The sequence below is a fragment of the Oncorhynchus clarkii genome, chromosome 17, assembly GCF_045791955.1.
Source record: "Oncorhynchus clarkii lewisi isolate Uvic-CL-2024 chromosome 17, UVic_Ocla_1.0, whole genome shotgun sequence".
NCBI classification, from domain to species: domain Eukaryota; kingdom Metazoa; phylum Chordata; class Actinopteri; order Salmoniformes; family Salmonidae; genus Oncorhynchus; species Oncorhynchus clarkii.
The window spans coordinates 56,953,358-56,965,382 of record NC_092163.1 but is presented as its reverse complement, the minus strand read 5'-3'; the positions used below and the strand labels follow the sequence as shown (position 1 = coordinate 56,965,382).

General features: G+C 42.6%; 1 protein-coding gene across 3 annotated transcripts in view; it reads right to left on the bottom strand.

The window, feature by feature from the left end:
• Positions 1–12,025, bottom strand: part of LOC139371162 (rho guanine nucleotide exchange factor 10-like protein) — a 109,326-nt gene that overhangs the window by 32,584 nt on the left and 64,717 nt on the right. For all 3 annotated transcript variants that reach the window (XM_071111290.1, XM_071111288.1, XM_071111289.1), the window contains one exon: positions 4,801–4,887. In XM_071111290.1, coding sequence (XP_070967391.1) covers positions 4,801–4,887 — 87 coding nt within the window. The remainder of the gene's footprint in view (positions 1–4,800; positions 4,888–12,025) is intronic.

The following is a 12,025-nucleotide window of genomic DNA, read 5'->3' as shown; positions in this document are numbered from 1 at the left end:
ACTCTGCAGGGTATTTTTTCTCTTGCCTCCACTATCTATGCTCTACCCTTTTGGTCACAGTAGAAGTGATATTATTTATGGCATGCATGTCCAATGCAGACATATGATGGGATTAGTATTAGCCTTGTGGCCATGTCCAATGCACTTGTATATGTGGCTTGTACATTGTTTACATTTTGTTAATTTGTTTCTTCCATTTGAAATGATACTATTAGAAATAGGAAAAGTACTCACACATCTGAGAACTTATGTGTGTGGGAATCATTTGTTAACAACTTGAAAGAAAATAAAAGGCTGATACTGGCAAGATCAGTGTCTGTGGGTTTTTCTTTTTTATTAGACAATTAATGAGGCTAACCATGTTAAAGGATACCAGGTTTGACTTCTACAGCTACTGTACATGCCCCCATGAATTGGATTAGTGCAAGCCCTATCCTTGTAACAAAGGTAGACCTTAAGGTTGACATACACAGGAGAGAGACATTATTAGCAGTTATACAACGGGTGGGCCTAATCTTGAATGCTGATTGGTTAAAACCGCATACCAGCCGGAGTCTATTCCACAAGTTACCACCGGCTAAATCTATGATGTTAAAATGCCTATTTACTCTGTTCCATCTGACTGCACAATCCCCTGTCTCATCAGCCCAGCCAGGCAATTTAAAAACTTGATCTCCACTATAAAAAGCATGTAGCATTGCCATTTTCAACTGTGGAGATTTGTACAAACCTTGCTGTCTGTCTCTCCGACATTTGCAACATTGTTTCAATATTCAAATTCGATCTCCAGCTGTCCCATCGTATTGAACGTGTCGGGTGTTGGGACGAGACAGACAGGCAGGCAGCGTTTCTCAAACAGCTGGCATTATTTTTATGGATATACAGGTCAGAAGTTTACATACACTTAGGTTGGAGTCATTAAAACTCGTTTTTCAACCACTCCACAAATGTTTTGTTAACAAACTATAGTTTTGGCAAGTCGGTTAGGATATCTATCTTGTGCATGACACAAGTAATTTTTCCAACAATTGTTTACAGACAGACTTATAATTCACTGTATCACAATTCCAGTGGGTCAGAAGTTTACATACACTAACTTGACTGGGCCTTTAAAGAGCTTGGACAATTCCAGAAAATAATGTAATGGCTTTAGAAGCTTTTGGTAGGCTAATTGACATCATTTGAGTCAATTGGAGGTGTACCTGTGGTTGTATTTCAAGGACTACCTTCAAACTCAGTGCCTCTTTGCTTGGCATCATGGGAAAATCCTAACAAATCAGCCAAGACCTCAGATAAAAAATTGGAAACCTCTACAAGTCTGGTTCATTCTTGGGAGCAATTTCCAAACGTCTGAAGGTACCTTCATCTGTACAAACAATAGTACACAAGCATAAACACCATGGGACCATGCAGCCGTCATACCACTCAGGAAGGAGACGCGTTCCGTCTCCTAGAGATGAACGTACTTTGGTGCGAAAAGTGCAAATCAATCCCAGAACAACAGCAAAGGATCTTGTGAAGATGCTGGAGGAAACGGGTACAAAAGTATCTATATCCACAGTAAAACGAGTCCTATATCAACATAACCTGAAAGACCGCTCAGAAAGGAAGAAGCCACTGCTCCAAAACCGCCATAAAAAAAAGTCAGACTACGGTTTGCAACTGCACATGGGGACAAAGATCGTACTTTTTGGGGAAATGTCCTCTGGTTTGAGGAAACAAAAATATAACTGTTTGACCATAATGCCCATCGTTATGTTTGGAGGAAAAAAGGCATTTGCAAGCAAGGAGGCCTACAAACCTGACTCAGTTACACCAGCTCTGTCAGGAGGAATGGACCAAAATTCACCCAACTTATTGTGGGAAGCTTGTGGAAGGCTATCTGAAACATTTGACCTAAGTTTAAATTGTTTAAGGCAATGCTACCAAATACTAATTGAGTGTGTGTAAACTTCTGACCCACTGGGAATGTGATTAAAGAAATAAAAGCTGAAATAAGCCATTTTCACATTCTTAAAATAAAGTGGTGATCCTAACTGACCTAAAACAGGGAAGTTTTACTAGGATTAAATGTCAGGAATTGTGAAAAACTGAGTTTAAATGTATTTGGCTAAGGTGTATATAAACTTCCGACTTCAACTGTATACAAAGAAATGTCAATTGAAAAAAGGTAAATTCAGCTAGTTTGCAGTCTTTCCAGCTTCAGTTTGAAGTGTTTGTGTTAGTGGTGTTGTTGGCTAGCTCCTTTGAACAACAGTGTCCTGATGAGTGAGCACATTTTCTATGCCAGGCGAAATCGCACCTCATTTGCTCAATGTTATGGATGTATCCAAATAAATGTCTCTAGAAAACAGTTTAAATAAATGCAAATGCAGCTACTTTGCTGTTATTCTGGCTGCACTTTTAGACATGACTTAGTTAGCCATAGTTGCTAACAAGCAAGGGTTCAGAATGTTGCCAGCCAGTATGACAATGGAACATTTAGAACGAACGGCTGGGTCGCGTCCATAGATACAGAACAAAAAGACTGAACAACTGGGTTGCATTCTGTCGGCTTGGGTAGCAACCCTAGATTTGTATCGGGACTATATCTTGTGGAAGGATGAAATAGTATTAAGAAATTCAGCAAAATAACATTTTAAATTAAAATATGTCAATCATTATTTTAATATGTTTGTAACCAGTTGTAAAAAAAAATGGATAATGCCCTCGAAGCCTGTTTTTGGATATATTGGCACTGTCTGCCGGCCCTCAAGTTCGTCTCAGGCCTAATAACACCCGTGCCAATATATCCTCCAAACACCGGCTTCGAGGGCATTAACACTTACATATCACGATCATGAGGGTGTGCAGAAAGGAATATTTTATGGTTAATTTGACTTAATTTCAAAATAATAAAGTTGACATAAAGTTGCAATTTGTTTGCTTCATGTTATGTATCATCCTGGTGCAATTAATATGCAGTTTAACATTATCACCACAAGGCGCTAGCATTTGTGTAGTCTAGCTTTACAACACGTAAACAAACCACTAGCTAGGTCTCGTAACGTGAGGTCCATAATTCATGCCTAGCACAAGTTAGTGGTTCATATATACCTTGGTAAAACACCTAGGCAATACACCTGGGTAAAATATAGTTGCGTTATGGAGGAAGCAAACAAAGAGCTAGGAGAAACAGATTGGTGAATGGGGAGAGAGTTTGATAGTGGGCTAATTTCTGCTGCTGGCTAACTTTTGATGGAAACAATGTGGCCCTCAAACATTGTACTCGTATGCTAGCTACATTTAATTTAGTTGTAATGTTGGCTGCCGTGGGAAAAATGGATCTAACATTAGCTGGCTAACAAGGTAAGTTCATCTTTCTCTACCTTCATATCACACTAGCTCTGTGGCTATTTGCTGTGCTAGCCATATGTAACACCACCAGAACAAACAGATAATTAACGGGAAATTAACATTGTCTGATGATTTTGTTTAGTGGATCTGATAGCAACAAGTCAATGTGTGTATATAACTAACGTAAACTCACTCACAAAACTAATGCGTGATAGTGAGAAGGAGAGATGTTGTGTGGAAAAATTGCTTTTATTCACTCGATCTGTCCAACTTATCACCTTATCGCCTCTAAAATGTAAATAAAACACTATAAAGAGTTTATATAATGTGTTATTATTACACCTATTTGAAGGTTTGTGTCGAATTTGAATTGGGTTTTTAGGGCGGTGCTAAAGTGATCTTAGAAGTAAACAGAGGCTTTGAGAATGATGATTGCATGCAATGATGATGCAAAAAATGACTAGGTATTTACTAGGTATTTACCCCCGTCACTGTCCATTTCTTGTTTTTAAAGGATGAGAGAAGTGCTACACCTGGTTGAGAGAGATTGTAAGACAGAAATAGTAGCTTTATGCGTGCTGTACTTTACGGCATGACACGTCACGATGTAACGGAGGGTCAGTTTTTTCAACTTTTCTCCAATACTATAGAGCCATTACCATGTCGATCAACGCTTGAATAGAAATCTAGTTCACACCCCCGGTTTTGAAGTCAACACAGTCGCTACAGTCACATTAGTTTTCTTTGTAGTCTCATTTGAATGTTGGGGATGCGCACATTTGTACGGAATGGGTGAGTTTAGTTTGTTCTGTTTTTTGGTTTGATCAAGAAATACGAACTTGTCATTTTGTGCTAGCTAGCCAACCTTTTATTACGTTTTTTATTTAACCTTTATTTAGCTTGGCAATTCAGTTAAGAACAAATTCTTATTTACAATGACGGCCTAGGAACAATGGGTTAACTGCCTTGTTCAGCTGCAGAACTACAGATTTTTACCTTGTCAGCTCAGGTATTCAATCTAGCAACCTTTCGGTTACTGGCCCAACGCTCTAACCACTAGGCTACCTGCCACCCCAACTAGCTAGCTAGCAATTATGGGGCTCTTTAGCGCCAGATGTTTACTGGAGAACCTCTAGTGGGTACATATAGAACTTGTTATGGTTTTTACAGTTGAAAAGGTCTATACTAAATGAAAGTGAAGGGTCAGTTTGCATGGCAACACTTGTTTTTGTAGAGAAAAAATATTTGTATCCCTTTCATTGCCACATTTTTTGTACTTTTGATTAATAGATGTGATCAACCCTGAGGCCACTACAAATGTAATATTACAGAGGATATATTTGTATCAACGGGTGTCATGGTTAATGCTTTTTTAAATACTTCTGTGTGCACATGTGTGTTTGTGTGCATGCATGCATGTATGTATATGTGTGCCTGTAAACTGTGTATGTGTAAGTCACTCACCCAGAGATAGCCTTGAGGTAGCGAGGTGCTCGCTGCAGAGAAGCCAAGCAAAGCACACTGCACCGGATTGTGAAGGGCAGCTTCAAGCTGTAAGGGATAAAAAACAAATATTAAGTAACCATAAATATTACATGTTGTTTTGTTCATTTAGATAATTCAATGTGCATCATCCCCATATGGTTGAGCTACTGTTGCTCTTATAGTGGGAGACTGATCTATATCTGTCTCGGCTTATAAAGGTTAGTAGGAAGATTAGACTCATCCATGACATACTGTAGGCCCGTTTCTCAGTGGTGTGGGGTCAGTTCACGTGTTCCATTATCAACAAGTGTTACCATGTCCAGCAGCTCTAAGTTGTCAACCGAGGTGTTTTTAGATTTAAATAACCAGCTGTCTAAAAAAGCCACTCATTTCCTATTGGTAAAATCCTTTCAACCAGTGCTCACAGCACAGTTCTCCTACTGACAAACGGACAGTACCACATTGGGGAATTGCACCAGGCATCGGAAATTGATTGGGACCCACTGTTTCGAAAGTCAAAATAAACAAATACACAGATGTAGGCTTTTCATTTGTCAATCGTAATAGTGACCTCCTGTTACGAAGGCCTTTCATGACTGTCTAATAGTTAGATTGGGCTAAAATAACTGGCCAGAGTTTACGGTTATAATGGAAACCCTGCGTTTCACTGCTGTCTAGATATATCCTACCAACTGCCCACAGCCCTTTGTAGCTTCTGTTTCCCAACACCCCATCAAATTGCGCCCTCACAAGTGAAAGACCACAGCTAGTACCTGGGACCAGCAGAGCACTTACAGACAATCTGTTTTCCGTTACTCCCGAGTGAAGCTTTTTTGGGAGGTGTATGAATAGATGTTGAAAGAGACACTTTAGCATCAACACATTTTCTATTACCTAAAAGGTTGTAAAGTTATAGTATACATGGGGAAAAAAGGAGGTGTGTGAAATGAAATGGCTCCTACCTGAGATTTCCTGAGGGTCTAGAGTAGACAATAACAGACCAGTCCAGAGTTGGAGCGGTATGAATGGCTGCAATGAAAAGCCAATGACTGGCTTAGAATAGCACAGCTCTCAGATCCATGAGTCAGTTGTAAAAGTATAGAAATAGACATCCAGAGAATAATAGCAACAACAGCTGTCTTAGGCTTGGAGGCTTTCAGTGTTGGCCAATGAATTGCTGCTTCTATCCCTCAGTGTCCCCATGAGACACAGCACTGTGAGCATTTATTTATTTTTAATTTAACCTTTATTTTAACAGGGAAGACATGAGACCTAGGTCTCCTTTGCAAATGACCATCTGTCCAGGCACGCAGCCTCCCTGACCAACACCATGCCCGTGAGGGAATGTTTATTATTATGTATGTGTGTAAGTGGTGATGCTGGGCCATGTGGCAGACGGAACATCTAATTGTGTGGTGCTAGGGTGGGGATAAGGCTCAGCCGGGTCAGCTATGGATGCTGCACGCCTTTTACTGTTGTCCCCAAGGCAGCAAACATAAATCATGGATAATTTATAACATTAATTTGCTAAGTCCCTCCCTCTCTCCCTGGCAGGGTCTGTTTGTAAACACAAACACATCCCCAGAAAAATTATGTCGGCCAGATGACTGCTTCTGCCCATCTGTCCTCCACACTCCCTCTGTCTCTCTACATCTATTCACATTCATCATGCAGATGCACTGTCTCTCTCTCTCTCCATCAATTTTTTGCTCTCCCTCACCCTTTGTCTTCTGTCTCTGCTTAAAGAGCCCATGTGAGCTATTTCTCTCTCATTCTGTCTCTCCCTCTCTCTCCCTCTCGGCTAGCCATCCCTTAAGAGGAGTGAGCTGTTTTTTGATAGGTAATTAAACAGCAGTCATAATAGGGCCCCATATGGAAGCCCTGAGGTTAGGAGGAAGAGGCTGGTAGCTGAACCAGAGGGACAGCAGCAGTAGCGATGGGATGCTGGTGGTTTTGTGGGCTGCAGACGGTGGGTTTTATCAGTCACCGGAGACAGCTAGCCTTCGCGGGCAATCTTCACAGACGGCAATTGCTTTGTCTGTTAGCACTCTCTGGAGAAAGTCAGCTAATACTAAAGGGGTCCCTACTCTATCAGAACTGTCCCTCTATATATACCCTTCCTGTCCCAGGAATACTGTATATATACACATGTAGCTAGGACCTCGACCGAATGGAATTAAATGCTCCCAGCAAGATAGATTGCCCACCGCTGAAGTGTACACTGCATAATATAAATCACAAATCAAAATACCTTAAAAATAATGCTAGTAGGTGTAAACAAATCAAGCTGTATAAACACCAGTTCAACCTAAAATCAGCATTGAAAGGTACAGAGGCCACGTGGGGTTTTGAGCGATGCACACGCCATTGAGGTTGCCAATTCTGATAAGGTAGCAGTGAGGAACCATTTAAAAATCATTGTGATACAAGATTCCGCTAAGGCAATTGTCAATCAGAAGAGGAGATCCAAGTTGGAGGGAGGCAGGTAAGCCAAATCGAATGGGATATTTGATGGAGGACTTTGGGGAATGCGGGAAAGAGAGGGAGGGGGGGTTTATTTTTTTATTTTAAACTTTATTTAACTAGGCAAGTCAGTTAAGAACAAATTCTTATTTACAATGGCGGCCTAGGAACAGTGGGTTAACTGCCTTGTTCAGGGGCAAAACGACAAATGTTTACCTTGTCAGCTCTGGGATTCAATCTAGCTCTAACCACTAGGCTACCTAGTGATCAGCAGGTGATCAGCAGGTGAGCTAATTAAGGTTTGGAGGTTTGTTGATGGAATGAGAGGGCGGTCTCCCAGCTGTAGGTTCCCAATGACCCAACTCCCGACACTGGATTCGTCCCACCCATTACCCCAAGGGGGCGCCACTATGGTTAGTGTAGGCCATAGCCTGCATTGCAGCATGCTAGAAGACAGGGGAAGGAGCTATAGCCGTAGATATTCCTACACACATCATCAGGGACTGGCCTCCCCCCTATGATAGTCACCATTCATGTTTTAGCTTGCATCAATGGCAGCCAGAAAGTAATATGCATTAGCACCTGCAGTCAAATCCAGAAATCTGGCCTTTGATTGAAGGTATTGTCACTGGTAACAGTCCACAACAGAACCATGTTTTATACTATTTATACAGTTGGCATGTGTTGTCAGGCTTTTGTCTCTGGTTCCACAAGGGAGGGATGACTTACTGAGGGAAACACAGGTGGACGTGTTATGTTCCTGTGCATCTGCTGTGAAATCTATGCTCCACTGTGTCTAAATTTACCACACATTAGACGTGTGACGATCGCTGTGCGCACTTCTACGAGGCACATGCACCGAACACACTGGAGGTTTGTAACGTTATCAATGAGTAGTCACACTGCAGCAAGCAGGCACTGCATTGTCTGGCTCCATTCTTTCTTTTGTAATGGATTCTATTTATTGGATAGTGTGCTGTAATACCAATTGTGGGATTCATTCTGGAGTGTGATTCCTGAGCTTACAGTTTGGGCCGGTCCAGCAGAGAATTGTGAGTTTGTGTGCAGATGTATTATATTTTAAGCTCAGTACTACAATAACAAAACCGGCCAAGACAAAGCAACCCAATGGAGTTAGGTACAATACACCCAAAGGCAACGCTCCTCCCATCACTTCCCTTCCCCTCTCCTGGTCAAATCCACATAGCAACAATCTATCACACGCACTAACAGGCACTAATAGAACACTTCTGCTGTTTATTAACTGATAATTGACTGGCTCCAGCACTCGCACCCAATTGCATTTAATCAATAGAGTAGCAGTCAGTTAAAGCACACACACAGTCAGTGTCAGTATGTGCAGAGGCACTCTCTTAGACAGCTTCCAGTCTAAGGAGCACATGGCACTGCCACCAACGGGACAGCCCTGTGTTTGCTTGTTAGTTGTTGTTCAATATCCTCCAGTGAATCTAACCCAGAAGGATGGCTGGATCAAAGTTAAGACACTCTGCTCATGTTATCATTTCATGATCTGGATGTCATCCAGTGACTTAAATTAAATGAACGTCAACCACCTTCTGTGCTTGCAGCCCTCTACTACTACTAATATTCAAAGTTATTGAAAGACTAAGATTAAACCATCTGCAGCAGTAGGAATGGATTGAATAGGGTGCAGCTGCTTTCTGTTTTTAACTCTTTATTGTCGTGAAGCTAAGCTCACAGTGTGGTTAAAGCTCTGGGATAAACATACGGATATCAGCTTATTATTAAGCCTGGCCAGGGATGTCTCCTTCAATTTAATAAGTATTGTCTGTAAAGTAAAGATTTGGTATCTCCTTTGGCTGTTCCACAGATCAGATCAGGCAATAAGTGGAATGAAGTGGAAGAATAGTTTTGCATATATCTGCTCTGAGTGTGGCCTGACATTGTCAGGAAATCACAAACTGATATTCGTGACTCAACACAGATTTGTCTGTTCCACGTGTCCTTCTCAGCTGCTCGCTGAGCAATAGCAACACGTCCGGCCAATGTGATGCACATTCTGCATGCCGCTCTCTCCGTCCCCGCTGGCTCCAGCGGCAATGGCAGGCGGCTCCAACTTCCCTGGATGAAAGCGATGGACTGTCCGTCAAATAATGGGTTTCAAAAGAGGACCACGGGCCAAGAGTTCTCTGTGGCGTCAATCGCCTCCCTCCATCTATCCCTGCCAGGCACCTATCTGCATGAGGCCCAGTTGTGCTAGGCTATGATGATCTCTGCCCACCTATAAGATTCCACAACCACAACTCTGTCTCGACAGGGGTCCTGGATGGCACCAAACGGGAGGCACAGGGTGTGTGGCAGAGGCAGTTTAATCCTCCTGATCAGGTGGCATGGAACTCAGAACAAAGAGTCCTCTGGTACCCACTGAGACAAAAACAGGGGGACGTGGACACAGTTGCCAGGCCGTCTCTACATAGGATCAAGGAGTAATATCTTGGGTTTCAAATTTCCCCTGCCATCCTTGGAACCCATTCTATTGTGGCCAGATTGGCTCAACAAAACAGGAATTCAATGCAAAAGTCTCTCAAAAATATTAATCAGTTTTCTGCTTTTGTAAGGTAAGACTTGATTCATTTGCTCACCCACTTTTCTGGACAGTAAGAAAATCAAGCCAACTTTTGGCAACAGGGAAGAACTATTACATTATGGAATATGAACATGGTGGTCAATTAGCCACTATGTGCTCAAAAGAGGGTGCCCTCCTGTTTTGTCTTACAGTTTTCTAGATGTAGGTAGCTAGTGTTCTTGTAAGACCTGGCAGTGGGCCATGTATTGTTCAGGTAGAGGAGAGACTGACAGAGTAATTAGTAGAGAAGAACAGAGAGAAGGAGAGAACAAACCGTGAGAAAGACAGAACAAACCAACAGAATAAACACACAGGAACACTGGAACATTCAGAACAGGGTAGAACAGGGTGGGATGCAGAACTTGTTTGCTTTCTCTTCAGTGATGCATGGATTTCATATTCTGACACATTAGAGTATCCTTTTATATTATACAAAAGGAGGAATGTTTACATCAGCAGGCTAACATTTAGCCCATCTACTGTGTTCCCCTCCTGGTTGTACAATTTGTCTGTGCACTATCTTGACAGGAACAGAGTGAAGTAAGACACTGGTGGAGGGGGGTGGAGGACGGGAGCGGCACTCCCCTCTCCAAGGCATTGCTAGAGAACGTATTATTTACAGTAATTAGTATGTTAACTGTCACAACGACGGATCAGCCCCTTTGCAGATGACCTCGCAGTCAAGCAGTGCAATGGCTCAGGCTGCCCCTGCATCTGAACACTAGCACCACACTGCCCTCTGTTGGTATGGAGAGCAGTAGAAAAGAGAAGAGAAGACATGGATGGAAGCCAGACTGAAAGAGCTTTAAGCAAGGAAAAACAGAGGGTTGTGAAAACCATTTAAATACCATGGTAATCACACAAACAACTCATAATGATGTCGACATAATTCAGAGGCCTGAAAGGATGATAATGTAAAGCACGTGATTAATCCTGTCTTCATACATATTTAATTACCATAATGTAGGTATTTTTCAAATACAACTCATACTTCCTCAGTGCTTTTTGAGTTTACCTCTGAAGTCCCTACAGACCGGCACAGCACTAAGACTACTCACAGGAGAGATAGACCAATCTACACAGCAGAAGGCTGAGGTGGGCTGAGTTTGTGCTGACTATCACCATCAATATAAAACATTATCTTGGCTCAATACGCTTGGCATCTGATAGTCTTTAGTGCTGACATAAAGAGATCCACAAAGATGAGAGCTTGGCCACTGTCTACACTACACCTTGATGAAGATGTTGGAATAGACAACTCACAGTGAGTTTTTTTCTCTAAATGACAGAAGTTTGCCCTGACCCTGTAGTGAGTGGTTCTTTGATGAGGAGTATTAAGCAGTATGAGATTGTGTGCTGTCACTGTGTCCCCGCGATGGTGACAAGGTGGACTGAAGCAGTTTTTCTTTTGCTGAGCCCAGTAACCCCGCAGCATTGACCAGGAGGCCTGGCCGTATCAGTCCAAGCGACACGTCGGCTGTGATCCAGCTAGCACAGAGAAATCAGATTGACACTTCCTCCTGCATCCCTATAATCCTCCCTCCGAGGGCCTGTCGCCTTGCCCCGTTTGAACTGTGGGGATGAGCAGCGGCAGTCTGTTTGTGTGGAGAGATCAGTTCTCCTCTGATGCTGGGTGACACGCCAGGAGAGAGGAGAATGAGATGAATAAACAAGCAGCAGATTAGGGCTGTTTGAAATGAACCCTCCTTCACCAAAAATCTATAGCCCTCCTAATGAATCACACCACTCCTGTGAGACAGGGGAGCTGGGGAGGTTACGGCTTTAGCAATTAATAAAGCAAAGCCTTGATGAGAGCTGGGGAACATGGCTGTGGGGACAGTGTGTACTTTCCAAACAGACAGGCTCAGGCACTTTTGCACCCTGCTGTTTGTGTGTTTGTGTTTGCCAGAGGGATAGCGCTGCAGACTAGAAAGGGAGCCTGCTACGCCCCAGCGGATCTGTGTCAAGGAAGAGCTTTTAATCCATGCTGTGGCATCTGTTCCCCACAAATCAGAGAGGAGGATGATATCTGCTGCTCAGAAAAGAAAAGAACGACCTTCATGAAGAAACGAGGAAGAGAGCGATTGCATAAGGTGTCATCTTGATGACTTTACCCAAAACCATGTTGGGGAG